Raw genomic sequence first — 16,239 nt, 5'->3', positions numbered from 1 at the left:
TCGATGTGACAGCAAGACTCATTGTGATGTGATTTGTGCCTCCGTGGAATGAGAGTGTTTCCAGGCCCCCAGAAGGGACCTGCAGACACCGTCTGGCTTGTGCACCCCTCTGCCCATCACCACTCACCCACACCCCCGCCCTTGCAGCTGTGCACACACACCGTGCTCTGCTTGTGAGGAAACCAAGACCCACAACTAAGGTGACAGCCGGGGCTTCACACCCTGGGATGCTCTGCTGAAAGGCTGATCATAAGCTCTGGGTGGGATTCGGTGCTCAAATGTAGCTGTGAAGGTCAAGTGCTTATCATTTCTGTTCACCTGCGGGGGGAGGGGGCCGTTCTCCCGGCTCCAGGGATCTTTGTCTTCTTAACGCCCCTTTCACAGTTGTGCAGCCCTGTCAATAGGAGAGATTTCATCCAGTAGGACAGGGTAGGAAGCAGCCCTGTCTCCCCACTAAACGGCCTCTGAGGGTGTCAGCCCCAGCTGCAGACCCAGAAGAGCCCAGTGGGCAGGGCCCATGTGACCCTCTTCCGGGCTCCCTCCTGGGGGAGAGGCCCCGGCCCATCCACACCAGGGGTCTCGTGGGGGTGCAGTGGCTCCGAGGAGCCCAGAGGGGTCTCTGCTGATGGGCCTGGCATAAGGGCCTCGGGCTGGCTGGCCTTCCATCAGCTTCCTGCCTGGCCTTCCTTCCCAGACATAGCCGGGTAGGAAGCATCCTGCGGAGAGCCTGGCTCTTGGCTCGGGACCCAGGCCAGGCGTCCAGAGAGGCAGGCGCTGAAGGAACGGAGCCGGCATAGTACCGACGTGGCGGCAGGGGTGTGTGCTCCCAGCTTCGGTCGGAGCCCGAGGGCTGGACAGCGCGAAGAACAGGACCGGTCATCACTGGCAAGCGCGTTAGGAAAGCTTCCAGAAGGCTGGGAGCCCGTTGCCGGCTGGAGAGGAGCCTCCCCCACCTGCTCTCCTCTGTCCCTCTCTGTCCCTCTCCCTCGGCAGGGCCCGAAGTGTGCAGCGGGACACGGAGCAGGGGGCTCTCTGGCCACGAGCATCCGTCTTCCCCAGGCCGGGGAAGGGTCCCGGGGAGGGGTCCCGGGGAAGAGGAGCGGGGGGCAGCTCACCTCCCAGGACCTCAGTGGATGGCTTCGTCTCAGCAGTGTTAAAACCCAAGGCGAACTTTCGCCTGCCACCCAGTACTTCCCCATCAATTCTCTTATGAACTCGGAGAAAGAAAACAGGTTTAGAATCCACCTAAAAAAGTAAATTAGAAAGGTGAGTCTTCTGAGCCTGTGACAGACTCCGAAGGCAAAATGGAGGCCTCTTGGATTGGCTGTTATTCTGGATTGTTTTACGACTTGTACTTTAATTGTGCCAGGAATCAAAACTGACTCAAGTAACAGTTCTGTTCATACTAGGTACACAGTGAGGTGTGCCTTGTTAAAGTATTATTATCGGGAGGCGCCTGGGGGGGCTCAGTCGGTGAAGCGTCCAATCTCAGCTTGGGTCATGGTCTCAGTTAACGAGTTTGAGCCCCACCTCAGGCTCTGTGCTGACAGCATGGAGCCTGCTTCGCATCCTGTGTCTCCCTCACTCTTTGCCCCTCCGCCATTCACGCTCTGCTTCTCTCTCTCAAAAATGAATAAATGTTAAAAAAAAGATTTTTAAATATCTCACTTCAGGAGGATTTATTTCAGAACACATTTAGTTTCCTTTTCTGGAAAACTTCAGGTGGGACGAGATGCGCCGATAGAGTGCTTTGGGTTTACGAGTAATATCTCAGGGCCCGTGAGAGGTGCAGGCTCCGTCCTCCTGTCGTGGTGCCCCGGAAGCTGGCTCCCGCGGTGGCGAGGGGCCTGTCCGCCGCCACACGCTGGGCACCACAGCGGCGAGGAAGACACCTCATGCTCCGTACTGAGGCCCTGCCCCACCCCAAGTCCAAGCCTTGGGTGCCGGCCTGTGGATTCAGAGCGCTCCCCAATTCCCGTCTCTTGTTAAAACCGGGAAACTGGAATCAAAATACCCTTTGCCATCTCGCGAACGTCCACAGCGCAGACTCGCAGGGCTTCTAGATCCCTGTTGGTCGTGGTGCCTGTTGTTTGCTTCCCAGTCGGACGCACTTGGCTCTGCAGCAGGCCTCCTGGTGTGCCCACCGCCCCCTGTGAGGGCAGAGACTGGTGCCTGGTGAGAGCCAGGGGGAGGAGGGTCGGGTCCAGGCCCTGCAGTGTCCAGAGGGGCGGCCGGACGCCGCTGTCAGCAGGCTGGAGTCCACGTCCTGGCTCTCCCGTTTACTGGCTGTGTGTCCTTGAGTGACTCACTGAACTTCTCTGAATCTCATTTTCCTCATCCGTTAAGGAAAATAACCACGTCTGCCTGCCCAGGTTGTTGTGAGGATTAAATGGACGCCTGCACAGATTCGGCGCTTATTCCATGTAATTTTCTCCTCTGCCGAGGGTGTACAGAGTTGGTCTAGAAGCCAGATGTCTAGACTGTCTGCCCCGCCCCCTCCCTGTGGCGGCCTCCGCAGCTGCCCTCCGGAGGGCCCCCCACCTCCGACGGGCACGCTTCCGGGGTCTGTGCTCCCACCCTCGCGAGCCGTGGCTCTGGCCTCCCCTGGCCATCCTCCCACGGCATCGATCCCGTCAGGGGTGACCGCCCGTGGGCGACTGCGCAGGAGTGTGGGCTCACCCTCACGGGGCGCGCGGGGCGACCGCTCCAGCGGAGGCCCGGGACGGCCGCACCCGTACTGCACACTCCGAGTTCATTTCTTCGGCGCCGCAGCCGGCTCGTTCTGTCGGACGGAGGGGCTCGTGGCACGAGTGGCAGCCAGCTCTTGAACGTGGCTGTGTGCCCGGCCTTGGGCCACACGCTTGGCTTCATCCCTCCGGTTCTTGCGGGGGAGGAGCTGGCTTTCATTTCTGGAAACTGAGGCTTATGGAAAGGAAGTACTCTTCTCTAAGCCCCACCAGCGGTCGGCGCGGGGATGGAGACGTACTGCATCCAGCTCCAGCCTGGGCCCCCCTGCCCCCCTCCACCCCGGCTGGACTTCCTGGCGCAGCCCACACGCTGGGCTTCTCCTGAGGAATGCGTGACAGATAGGTGATCGGATGAGTCTGTCCCCGTGCTGATGAGCAGGGGGGTGGGGTGGGGAGGGTGCTGGGTCCAGAGTGAAGAGAAGGTGCACCGCCCATTGACTTGTTCTCTGCTAGACACTGGAGACGGCCGCCCCCGAGCCCCCAGGTCTTCCTCACCGGGGATGCCGACAGGAGCCCTTCGGGTGCTCATGGTCCAGGGAACAATGGGAGAGGGGTCAGTGCCTGCGTGGGCAGTGCTTTGGCAGCAGTTTGTACCAGTCGCTGGGCGGTGACCAGGTTGCTTCACCTGGTCCGGGGGCCCCGCCACAGGAGAGAAGGCCACGTGTGGGGCAGCTGTGGCCCAGGGAGGCCAGGGCAGCGCTGTCCAGCAGAGCAGAACGCAAGCCACACGGGGCGTCGGAAGTTGTCTGGTAGCCACATGGAAAGTAGGAAGGAGAGGGGCACCCAGCTGGTGCAGTTGGTAGAACATGGGACTGACTCAGGGCTGTGAGTTTGAGCCCCACCTTGGGCCTGGAGATGACTTAAAAGTAAGATCTTTTAAAAATGAAAACAAAAGGGGCGCCTGGGTGGCTTAGTCGGTTAAGTGTCCGACTTTCACTTAGGTCATGATCTCGCGGTTCGTGGGTTCGAGCCCCGCGTCGGGCTCTGTGCTGACTGCCAGCTCAGAGCCTGGAGCCTGTTTCGGAGTCTGTGACTCCCTCTCTCTCTGACCCTCCCCTGCTCACGCTGTCTCTCTCTCTCTCTCCTAGAAATAAATAAAAATATTAAAATAAATAAATAAAAAATAAAATAAAAATGAAAACAAAGGGCGCCTCAGGGGCACAGTCAGCTGAGCGTCCAACTTCAGCTTGGGTCATGGTCTCACGGTTCGGGAGTTTGAACCTCGCATTGGGCTCTGTGCCGTCAGCGCAGAGCCCGCTTCATTCATCTCATCTGTTCCCCTCCCTCTCTGTCTCTCCCCTTTCACATTTGCACACTCAAAAATAAATAAAACATTAAAAAAAGAAAAAAGGGGATGCCTGGGGGGCTCATTCAGCTAAGCCTCTGGCTTCAGCTCAGGTCCTGATCTCACAGTTCATGGGTTTGATCCCCACGTCTCTCTCTCGCTAACAGCTCAGAGCCTGGAGCCTCCTTCAGATTCCATGTCTACCTCTCTCTACCCCCTCCCCCTTACGCTCTGTTTCTCTCTCAAAAACAAATAAACATTAAAAAGGAGGGGAGAAACAGGTAAAAGGAATTTTAATGATGTATTTCATTTAACTGAATCTACTCAAAATACTGGTATTTCAGCCTGTAGGCAGTGTTGAAAGTGTGGGTATTTTGTGTTCCTCCTTTGTGAAACCGTGTGTGTGTGTGTGTGTGTGTGTGTGTGTGTGTTATGCGGACCGGCTCACTTGGAGCTGACACATCTCTGGTGCCTGCAGCCCGAGCGGCCCCCTGTGGACACACGGGAGGGCCCTGCGGTGGCGCCCCGGCTGCTCTCTGCTGGCGCTTGGGTGCATGTGGCCCCTGCCCCACCCGCTCTCTGCTCTCACTCCTGTGTGACCCTCCCTGCCCCTGAATGTTGCACCGACAGCCTCAGAGCTGCTGTGTCCCCTGCCGGCTGTACCCCCCCTCCCCCCGCCCCGGTCCTTCCACAGCAGATCTTTCCATCGGGATTCTGCCTTTCCTCCCAGGGCCTGGTAAAGTCAGCCTCCCCTCCAGTTCCTTCTTTGGCCTTCTCTCTCCCCGACCCAATTTGTAGTCACAACACACTTTACCATGCATTTTCTTGTTTAGTGCTTTGTGTGCAGAATGAAATTCTAGAAATCTGGGAGACTGAAGACTGTAGGAGCTTACACGGTTCGACAGGTTGATGGCACTCTCTGCGTAAGTTCGCACAGAGGCGCACACTTTCATGCTCCAGGGGCCCTTGTTAAAGCCATGAAGCCGTGAATTTAATCCTGCCTCCCGGGTACTGTGGAGGCCCTTCAAGCGCTCTGTGTTGACGCTAAGTGTGTGCTTACGGTATTTTGATATCTACAAAGCTCTCTAGTATATATGGTTTGATTTTATCTTTCAACTCATACTTTTTTTTTTTATTTTTTTTTAATGTTTTTATTCATTTCTAGGAGATAGAGAGACAGCATGAGCAGGGGAGGGCCAGAGAGAGAGGGAGTCACAGACTGAAACAGGCTCCAGGCTCTGAGCTGGCAGTCAGCACAGAGCCCGACGCGGGGCTCGAACCCACGAACCGTGAGATCATGACCCAAGCGAAAGTTGGACGCTCAACCGACTAAGCCACCCAGGCGCCCCACAACTCATACTTTTTTTAATGTTTATTTATTTTGGGGAGAGAGAGAGGGAGACACAGAATCCAAAGCAGGCTCCAGGCTCTGAGCTGATAGCACAGGGCCCGACGTGGGGCTCGAGCCCACGAACCATGAAATCATGACCTGAGGCAAAGTCATATGCTTAACTGACTGAGCCACCCAGGTGCCTCAATACTTACTTAAAAAAAATATTTTTTTTTAATGTTTATTTTTGAGAGAGAGAGACAGAGGGCAAGTAGGGGAGGGGCGGAGAGAGGGAGACACAGAGCCTGGCATAGGGCTCAAACTCAAAAACTGTGAGATCATGATCTGAGCCGAAATCAAAAGTCAGACACAACCGACCCAGGCGCCCCTCAGGTCATCATTATTGAATGTCTGCTACATACTACGTTATGAGGCTGCTGTCTCCAAAGAATAAGACGCAGTGAAGCTCTGTCAGGAAAGGGGGAAAGTAGACATGAAACAGTCCAAGGAAGCATAAAATGATTAGTCAGCACTGAGTTAGCACCACAGGGAAGATTTCAGGGGAGGCCCGCATCGGGGGGTGTCCAGGAAGGCCTCATGGAGGAAGAGGCGTTTGTGCTGAACCCTGGCGAGTGTGTGTCGGCCTTCGTGGTGGGGGAGACTCCTGGGGTTGAGGCTGGTGGGGTCATGAGGACCCCCAGGGCACCTGCGGGGCTGGGGGAGGACTTGGACACTTTACAAGGACGGGGAAGGTGGGAACTGGTACAGGTGCTTTCCACTTTGTCTTCTTAGGAGGGCACTGAAAAGTGCTGAAGTAGAGAGCGATGGGGTCCAGGAAGGGGAGCGGCGGGGAGGGACAGAGCAGGTGCGTCCGGAAACAGTGGGTAATAGCGGTAGGGTGTGGCGGTGATTAGATCTGCAGGGGTGAGAGGTAACTCTCGGGCTCCTGCGTGAGGACTGCCCGGCCCGGTTCCCTCGGGAGGAGCCCTGCTCAGGCGCGGCCCCGCGGAGGCTGACTTCAGCCCGGACATGTGGACTCTGAAGTTTCCGCGTGTGATGTGCTCCCAGCCACCCTTGGAGGAAAGCAGTATTTTCCATGTTCGTTGCTGAGAAACTGGGGCTTGGAGAGGTGGGGTGCCAGCCAGGAGAAGGCTGAGCCGGAGCCGGAGTTTCACCCCGAAACCATAGCACATGGGCCGTGTGCAACATGGAGTGTTGAGCAGCCCCCCAGCACACACACACCTGTCCACCCGGATGCGCGCCGCCCTCTGTAGGCCAGTGTGGATGCGCACAGGAGAGCAGGGGGCGTCCTCACTTCTCTGTTTGTTGGCCACCTGCTTTCTCGTCTGTGTCCCTCACCTCTGGCATGTTGAGCGTCGGCCACCCAGTGTGGACCTCGAAAAGATTTTCTCAGGACTCCACACTGTGGGGAACCTAAGAATGCCTCTCAGGCCACACTGCCCCCATCCCTTCCGCTGGCCCCCCTGCTATTACTGAGAAGAGACCCGCGTGCAGAAGTGGGTGGTGGCCAAGGACCCTGTGGATTAGACACACAACTGGGATTAGCTGCTGAATTTCCAAGCCCAGCCCGTCTCTGCAGCGCCCTTTGGAGTGTTGAGGGCGCACTCTGGTTCTTTCGGACAGAAACTGCCTTCATTTGATCCGTGCTCCTGTTTTTCTAAGTGTTTCCCAGTGTGTGAGCTTTTCGGGCACGTTAGTGTCTCTTCCCGCACCACAGGGGCAGGGATGTGCGGGCCTGGAGTGTTTGCCTAAGATCACGGGGAATCTTCCACCAGACGCAGGATCCTTGGAAAGGGCACCAGGAGGCTCCTCCGAGCTCCCTCCCTGGTAGATAAGGGAGACCAGGCCCGGAAGACCAGGTCAAGGTTCAGTGAATGTGCACTTTATCTAGAACGAAGGTCCTGGCAAAGGAGCTCTTTCCTGGTTCACTGCTGCTCCTGGCTTTGGGGAGGGACTCCCAAGTCAGGAGAGTGACTTGGCCCAGACACCAGAGACCTACGTCAGCCTACGCAGGGTGTGCTTTTTAATCTCTGTTTATCATGTGCGTTATCTCCCTAGACATATGGAGCACATGTATTCTGTGTACCTTGTGAGTGTGGAGTACAATCACGTGTGTTGCGTGTGGGTGCACATGTGAGGTATATGTATTGTGTGTGTGTGAAAGAGAAAATACTAGAAAAGGTCCAGTAGAGACCAGTTCAATCTTCATATGCGGCCACAGGTCAGATAAGTTCATTTAGGGGCCCAGACCTTGAAGCCAGATCTGCCTTCACTCCACTTAACTTCCCTGTACGGTGTGCAAATGGGGGGGGTGCTGCCCCTCGCCCGGCCTTGGGGAAGCGCCCCCTCATTGGGCCTTAGGGCAGTGCCCCCCGCCCCGGGGCCTTGGGGGAGGCTAACAGACAGTGTGTAGTGGTGGTGCACACTGCCTGGAAGGTGGGAGGACTTGGTGGCTGGTGTCACGGGGACATCCAGGCCGCTGCTCGGCTGCGGGTGGCCCGCGGGCCGGAGTGAGGATGAAGAGGGCAGGCACTGTCACAAGCCGATCGTGGCCGCGTGGGGTTTAGAAGCCCAGTGGTGCCAGGACTTCCACCCTGTTCCCAAGAAACCAGAAACCTGTGGCTTTTTAATGTGAAATTGATTTTCAAATTTTAACTAATTTTTCAGAAATGCACACACACCGATAGCCAACAGGGGGGTAAATGGGCAGTTTTTGACTTCGCTGTCTGGAAGGTCACCACGCAGGTCAGTGCTGCATCGTGCTCGGAGGGTGTTTTCGGCATGGATTTGCAGAGCGCCTCTTCTGCGCCTGGTGCTGCGGGCGGGGGAGAACATACCAGAAAGTTCAGGCTGCAACCTTCGCCCTCTACAGAGAGGCAGGACTGACACCAGATGATGGGAGTAGTGTTGGAGGGAGGGACCGGGGACATGGGCCTCAGGGTGTGGCCGGCAGCGCAGAGAGAAGGCCAGGGACGTGGAAGGTTTCTGTGGACCGGTACGGAGCCACTCTGAGGACAGGTGAGGTGGAACCGCGCACACAGGGCTGCTGCCTCTTGTGTGAGCCCGAGGTGAGAATAAGGGCAGTGTGTGCATTTGCTTGGCTTCACCAGACGAGGCCCAGAGAGGAAGCCGATGCCCGAAGGGAAAGCTTCCTTGCAGGAGCAGGACGCCGGGGGGCAACTCTGGACAGACCTTTTTTTTTCTTAATGTTTGTTTATTTTTGAGACACAGAAAGACAGAGCATGAGTGGGGGAGGGGCAGAGAGAGGAGACACAGAATCTGAAACAGGCCTCTGAGCTGTCAGCACAGAGCCTGACATGGGGCTTGAACCCACCCACCGTGAGATCATGACCTGAGCTGGACGCTTAACCGACTGATCCCCCCCTCCAGGCGCCCCAGGATAGACCTTTCATAAGGTGGCATCTTGAGTTCACAACCACATAAATGCTTAACAAGTTCAAAAAGTAAAATACGTATTAGGTAAATACGCCTGAGGAAGGCAAAGCCCCCAAATTAAGTACAAGTATGAAGAGAGGCCCCAGCTTCTGCACGTGGGCCCGGCTGTGCGCCTCTGGTGGACACCGCGGGGGACAGAGAGCTGCAGGGACTCCCTGGACTGACTGAGTAAGCGTGCCGGTGCGTCACCCCATCAGCCGTCTCGCGTGGGAACCAGCTCCTGCTGCGGGAGAGGAGGGACCGGCGCGTGTTGGAGTCAAACTGGAGATTCCAGTGTGAACTCGGTGCTTCCTGCATAGATATTTCCTTCCCTGTCCCCAAAGGTGCCTGTTAGAACAGCAGCTCCATGGCAGCGGGCACCTGGCCCCCAGACCCTGTCTCCATGTGTCTCCTGCCAAAAGGAACCAGGGGTCCTTAGAGGAGTATTCGATGGCGGGCCTGGTTCAGGGAAGGTGCGCAGTGAGCCAGGAGGACCTTGTGCCAGAGGCCAGGATGTGCTCCGAGGCACGCGGTGACCCTGTAAAGGGACGAGAGCTCCCGCCGGCTAGGTGGGGGCAGCGCTAGGAGCTCCTAGAGGTGATGATGAAAACGGTGCCCGGCTGGCTCAGTCAGTGCGCCTGTGACTCTTGATCTTGGGGTCATGAGTGTAAGCCCTGCGGTGGCATAGAGATTCCCCAAAAAAATAAGCCTAAGGAAAAAAAGTGATGCTAACGGACTGTAATGTACTGCATTCGGGAAGAAGTGCATGACTCCATGGCACTGCTCCAGAAAAGGGAGCTGATGGCCTTCTTTACAGGAGAGAGAAGGAAGGGCACCTGCCCCGAGATGTAGAAGGAAGGACGGGATGGGCAGATGGCCTTTCTGCAGCTCCAGTGCAGCTCGCGGCCCAGGCCCGGAGCCCCTGTGGGCAGTGAGGCCGCTGGGGGAGGGGCTGCTGCAGAACAGGGGCTCTTCCTTCTCTGCCGTCACCCCAGCTTCCTGCTGACTGAGGTGGGAAGCACGCTTTTACCACTGCCAACTCCGAGGAGAGCACCTTGTCCAAGTAATCAGACCTGGCAGAACCACTGAGGCAATACTCTCTTAAGAGGCTCAGTCTGAACGTAATCAGAGGAGACCGCCCGGCCCTCTGTCGGCTGCTTGATAAGGCGACTGGCGAGCTCTCCAGCACTCGGTGTTCAGAGGGACCGGGTGGGCAGGCGTTCTGGGTCAGCCGGGTGTCGAGGAGACTGAGGTCTGTGGCTGGACCCTGGTCCGAGGCCGTGGGAGAACGGCCACGTGGAAGGCCGCTACGACAGGTGGGTCTGAGCGCAGACTCCGTGCGAGGTAATCCTGTTGCATCGCTGGTGGCTCCTTGGGTGCTGAGGTCACTGGTCCAGCAGAAGTTGAAGGTCTTGGGGGGTTATGCTGACGTATTTAGGGATCAAGTATCATGCTGTCTGCAACTTTGAAATGGGGAAAAATGTGTAATCATAGGAAATAAGGCAAGTGTGATGCACGCTGATTGGGGAGCCTGGGTGAAGGGCCTACGGGCACTCTTCGTGCGCTCCCCTCAGCCTTCACGCAGGCTTGAGATGTTTCAGAATACAGTCTTGGGGTAAAGGGTACGTAGGCTGCCGTGGCCAGGGAGAGCACGGTGGGGTCCAGGCTGCTTAACCGGAGCCTTGAGGACCAAGGGGACAGGGTGGGGCCGTCATGGGACCACAGCAGAACGAGCGCAGGGTCCAAGAGGCAGGGAACGAAGACGGGGAGAGGGAGTTCCAACAGTGTTCGGATCCACTCGGTAAAAGCCCTTCAGTGTCAGGCGACCTCGCACGCACCTGGTCATCAGGTGTTGGGATGGGATCAAGTGGAGCGGGTCGCGGGTCCTGATCTGGGGCCCCAGGGAGGCCGTGCTGGGGAAGGCTGGTCCACTGTGGCACGGTGAATCTGGGCTTTTCCAGTCATCCAGACCCGAGGCCAGAAGCCACACGGTCAGCGGGGGCCCGACGCAGGGAGCTGGTGTGGAGACACCGCTGGCCGCACGGGGCGGGGGTCGGTGGTGGGGGTCGGTGGTAGGGCCCCACCGAGAGGCTGGGCCAGGCCTCCCGTCTCTGCGGCTGCTGTTTAGTGAGCCGCACATTTGGGGGGAGAGTCTCCGCTCTCCCGGGCCTTCTCTGCACCCTTCAGGTTTAGGCCGATTCAAATCTGATCTCTGCTGCCACACTTGGCCAGAGTGTCATCAAGAGGGGAGCCTGCCATTAAAATCCCTTCTCCTTTTGTGACGGCCCAACTCTGCTCTTGACTCCTCTCCCTCTTCCCTTGTCTCAGATTTTAACCTTCCCGTGGTCTCTCCCCACACACTCTGCTCGGGCTCACGCCCCAGCCGACCCACAGCCCTCGGGTTGTTTCCGTCCGCCTGATCTGCTGCAGGCGTGTCTTCCTGTCCGGTTCTGGGGTAGTTTTTCCTCCTCGAAGCTCTCAGAGAAAAAACTGTTGGCGTCTGTTGCTGAAGTGATTCTTGTCCGTGCCCCTAACGTCCTCCACAGCCAGGTCCACCGGCCGCAGCTTCGCGTGCCTTCCCTTATGTGGAGCAGCACACGGCCCAGCTCAAGTGCAGAGCAAACCAGGTTAAGAGTTCCCATCCCTTCCAGGCTTCCTTACAGGGGTGGGTCAGACTGAACAAGGCGAGGGGGAGGCCCCAGCTGTCCCAACAGAAAACGGGCCTCCTCCCGAGGGGGCAAGGAGGAGGGGTTCAGGCCCGTCCTGGGGATCCCAGTGGTGGGGTGTGTGGATCCGACTAGAGACAGCAGATGAGCTGGAAAAGACCTTTAACGTAAGGCCCATTCTAGGATCCGTGTCTGGGGGGCAGGACGGAGCAGTCGCCCCAGTGTCTGTGCTAGAGTCCTGCACGTGCCCCTCCCCCGTCTGCACCCAGTGCCTCACACGGCACCTCACATGGCGTCTGGGACAGCGCTGTCCTGTCCCGGGGAGCGACGGAAATGTCTTATGCCATGGGGGCCAGTGAGTGTGGTGACCACTAGCCACCCGTAGCTAGCCCGTAAGCACTGGTAGCGTGGCTGGTCCAGGGGGGAAACACAGTTTATTTCAAAAGTGAATTTAAACAGATACTTGGAGCAGCGACGTTAGGCATCGCAGGTCTGGGCTCTAGGACAGCTCAGCTTCACCGAGATGTAAATGCCACACGGCACCGCACGCAGTCCAGGGGGCAGCAAGAGGGTGTGGCGTGTGTATGTTGTAGAATGATGTCTGCAGCAAGTATGGTCGTCATCTGTAGATGCTAGAGCACTTACCACATGCTGAGCTATGCTGGGTGCCTGGCGTGGGTCGAGGGGTGGGGGGCAGGCCGGGATTGACGGAGGCGGGTGATTTGAAGACAGCCAGCAGTTGGAGCTGCTGGCAGCGCGTGCTCATCTGGCCCCAGATGCGGTCACGGGCCATCTGGCAGGAGGGACATCTGGGGAGCAGGCATGGTTCGGGTAAAGGCAGGAGCCGGAAACCAGAGCAGGTGAAGGGTCGTGGCAAAGCGCAGAGGCCGAGAATAAGATGGATTAGCTGGAGTGCGTCCTGAGTCCCGCCTTCGCGGGCAGTCCTGCGGTGGACCCCTGCGGCGCGGTGGGCCCTGGGGACCCGTGGGGGACCAGGCAGTACTTCCTGCTCCATGCGGTGCCCGCGGCCCAGCTGGAAGGCAGCACAGCCTCCCCGCCCCGCGCACCCTACAGAAGCTCTGGGAGGTTCGAGCAGCCACATGACATGGCGGATTTGTCTTTCAGCACGAGGACTGCTGCGTGGTGGGCAGTTCGCGTCCTCGCCCTTCCCAACGCGACTGTGGCTTTTTTTGAACCAACCATCTCCAGTGTCTTGTCTGGTTCATGTCTTGTTTTGTTCTTTGTGTCTCGTCACCCTTTCCCGCATGCTCTCTCCTGGGCCCCATGCTCTCCTCTCCCTTGGTGTCCTCTCTCTGGTCCAAAGACCAGCCAGTAAAGAGCAGGCTCACCTGTCCAGGTAAGAGGGGCGCCAGGATGAGGGGGGAAGAAGACCCCCATCTTTTAACTTTAAAAGTCCTTTGGTTGCACATGTTCTTGAAGAGCTGGCTCCTTCACAGGACTCAGACTTGAAAGGGTGCAAAGGAACCCCAGCCACCCGGGCTCCTTCCTCAGAGGCAGCGGGGCCTGTTTCTTCTGTACCCCTAAAGGTGTCTTAGATCCTTTGTGCACACATGAGCAAGCGTGTAAACGTACACAGAGAAATCCAACCCCCTCTGCTCTCTTCAACCCACTTTTCCCCGTGCACGGAATTCTGCGCCTTGTTCTTGTCCCTCAGCTCATCCCTGCTCGTTCCTTGCAGTTAAGGGCCTCCCGTCGCACGCAGCTGAGCGCCCTGCTGTCGGTGTCCCACCGTCACACTGGTTTATTCAGCCAGCCACCGTGTGAGCATTTACACCAACTCGGTGCTTTGCCCCTGCACACAGCGCCCCCACTGATGACCTGCTACCTGGGCACGTGCTGCAGACACGCCTAGGAGACCCCCGGGGGGCAGGAGGCACACTTGCCCGGATAGAGGGCATGGCCGTGATCGAACTTGTCCTGCTCCTGTTGAAGAGAAGACCGGTCTGGTGGCCTGTGGTACCTTGAGGGTCTCCCCATGTGCCGGGCAGGGCGCCTCGGGCCGGCTGCAGGCGGGGGCTGAGTGTGGGCCGGAATACTACCACCGGGCGGCCGGGCTCCTCCCGGAAGCAGGAGGGGCGTTTTCAGAGGCTCGGCCGTTGCCCTCGCAGTCCCTTCTAGAGAAGTGTATGGCAGCCCCCCACCCACCCCGGTTAGTCCCAGTGCCCCTCTGGACGGGACGAGACAAAGCCCGAGCGGGGAGGCTGTCTGCTGCGGCCTCCACCGCCCTCTGCTCTCCGGTCTCCCTGTCCTCCGTCACCGCCTGACACTAACTGGCTTTCTGTTTTCTCCTGTCTTTCCCTTGCATCCATCTCCCTGCTGCTTCGCTCTGTCCCGGCAGCCCCCTTGCCGCCTGGTAAGACCCACAAGCGCGTGCGTCCGCGCCGCTCCTTCCTTGTGTCCCGAGTCCAGGCAGGGCTAGTGCCCTTCGCGCCTTGCTCGCTGTGAAGGAGACCGTGCTCGCCCCGCTGGCCCAGGGTTTCACACAGGTGGTGTTGCCAGTGGCGTAGACGTGGCTGATCTCCCACCAGATTAAGCGGGTTACAGGCCGAGAGGGCTGGCCTCTCTTTACCCAAGGCCCGGGCCCCTTCTAACAGAGCCGCAGGCGGCCCCTCCCGCCCGCTCACCACCGTGCCATCCTTGCCCTGCAGGGTAAGCAGCCTGTCTTTGGGAGACCCGGCGCCCGGACGCAGGCCGCCTTCCCACCTCCACCAGCCCTGTGATGCCTCTGCCGCCTCTGACGCCGCAGGTAACCCCGGGGGCGCTGACGCGCAGCCGCACGCGTGTCTTCCCAGGAGCAAAGCCGCCTTCCTGTGGCGCTCCTGGTGTGTGTTGGGCTCTGCCGTTCACGGTTTATACAAGTTGTCGAGTCTGTCCGCGCGCCAGCCACGGAAGTGGGTGCTGTCCCCGCCCCACAGAGCAGGGAGCTTTGGACACTCGCCCAAGTGCACAGGGCTGGAGGGGCCTGAGGCGGGTTTAGCAGCGGAGCTCCTGCGCGGGCCATCCCGGGGAGGGGGGGGGGACCCAGGTCGGCACACGAGAGTGCTGTGCGGTGTCCAGTGCACGGGGTGTGGGGCGTGGTGTCTGGTCGCACCCACGGGGGGCACTTGGCAGTCATGGTCTTCTTTCTTTTCTTCCACGTTTTGTGGACGGACGTGCATGTGACAATAACGGGTTCCCTCTTTCTCTGCCCCCTTCCCTGCACCAGGCAAGGGGCCCGCCCTGGGTCCCCCTTGTGAGCTGCCACCCGCTGCCCTGCCAGGTGGGGGGTTCCACAGCACGTGCCTCCCTTGGGCTTCGGTCACGGGGCTGCTTCCCCGTCCTGCCCCCTCTTTGGCCGGCCTTCCCCGACAGACGCCCCGGTGACCAGAGAAGGGTGACCTCTCTCACGGGGCACACGGAGGCTTCCAGGTTTCAGCTGCTCCAGAGGGAGCCGTGTCATCGCCCTGGTTTTGCTCGGGAAACTTCTGGGGAATCTGGTCCGTCTGGAAAGGCTCCCTGCAGGAAGGCGAGCTAGGGCTTTCCCGGGTGGGTCGTGGCTCCTGCGTACCAGCCTCCCGGCGATGGCACCTGGTGACCCTTCTCTCTGTCCCCTCTCGTCAGGTCTTGTTCAGCGCTGTGTCATCATCCAGAAGGACCAGCATGGCTTCGGCTTCACTGTCAGTGGGGACCGTGTCGTCCTGGTGCAGTCCGTGCGGCCCGGTGAGTGCTGTGCCCACTACCCCGGGGGAGACACTGCGTAGTCGGCAGCCGTGTACGTGACCTGCCGCGTGATTGGAGGACGTGCGTGTGCGCCCCCTGGAGGCGTGGAGAGTGCCGGGCGTGAGTGAGTTACCGTGAACTGGTCCCCAGGGGCGTCCGGGGACAGCTCCCGATGCCGTGCAGCAGAACTGAAGGGTTACACTTCACGCTCGCTCCCCCTGCTGGGAAGGGAGGAGCAGCAGAGCGGCCCTCAGATGCTCCTTGCTGCCCGAGGGAGGCCCGCGTGCTGGGTCTGCTGGGTCGGCAGATGCCGTGGGCGGTGGTCAGAGCGCCCGTCTTCGTACTTACCTGCAGCACTCTACGGTTTGGGATGGCGTGCCAGCCGAGCCGGTGCAGGGGCTGCTAACGTTAACCAGGAAAGGGCCAGAGAAATGACGTGTGCGCTGCGCGGTCTGGGAGGCGGCAGCGCTGGGAACGGTGTTCGGGCAGTTCGTGGTCGAAGCCTCCCTGGAAGCAGTAGGGTTTCAGGAGAAAGCTGGGAGTGAGAGCCCGCTGGCCCGGTGGGAGTGGGAGGGAAGGGAGCAGAGCAGGAGCGCACGGGAGCGGGGCAGTCAGGCCACCAGCTGCGAGTGGAAGAGCCGCCCGTACTTAAGCCCTGTGGTCCGTGGGGTGGTGGAACCGTCCTGGGGGGTGACCCGGGCTGCAGCGGACAAGCAGGAAGGGCGTGGGGGCAGGGACGCGAATAAACCAGGGTCCTAACAGGGGTGAACCTCAGCGTGGCCGAGGGGGTGGCGCTGGTGACACGGAGAGTCTCAGCTCGACAGATTCGGGCTCACCTCAGAGGCCTCGCGGCTCAGGCTCCGACCGCCACAAGAAAGCAGGCATCGTAGCCGAGCGGGTCAGAGCTACGTTTATGGCTTCTCCATGCATGTAAGTCACGCCTACACCGTGCGCTGGTCTGAGTGTGCGGGAGCAGCACATGTGAGGAGACAACACGCAGGCTCATTACAAGCACCTTATTGCCGGGAGCTTGTT

The 16,239-nt window shown here is 59.1% G+C and overlaps 1 protein-coding gene across 7 annotated transcripts in view; it reads left to right on the top strand.

Annotated features, from left to right (window-relative positions):
* Positions 1 to 16,239, top strand: part of ARHGEF11 (Rho guanine nucleotide exchange factor 11) — a 90,323-nt gene that overhangs the window by 31,193 nt on the left and 42,891 nt on the right. For 5 of the 7 annotated variants that reach the window (XM_077764210.1, XM_077764208.1, XM_077764209.1 and 2 more), the window contains exons 2-3: positions 14,154 to 14,251; positions 15,106 to 15,204. The exons of the other annotated variants lie outside the window; for them this stretch is intronic. In XM_077764210.1, the coding sequence (XP_077620336.1) occupies positions 14,154 to 14,251; positions 15,106 to 15,204 (197 nt within the window). The remainder of the gene's footprint in view (positions 1 to 14,153; positions 14,252 to 15,105; positions 15,205 to 16,239) is intronic. 7 annotated transcript variants of the gene reach the window in all.

This window comes from Crocuta crocuta, unplaced genomic scaffold, assembly GCF_008692635.1.
Source record: "Crocuta crocuta isolate KB4526 unplaced genomic scaffold, BGI_CrCroc_1.0 scaffold528, whole genome shotgun sequence".
NCBI lineage: Eukaryota > Metazoa > Chordata > Mammalia > Carnivora > Hyaenidae > Crocuta > Crocuta crocuta.
The sequence above is the reverse complement of the archived record's forward strand: the minus strand, read 5'-3'. Positions and strand labels throughout refer to the sequence as shown.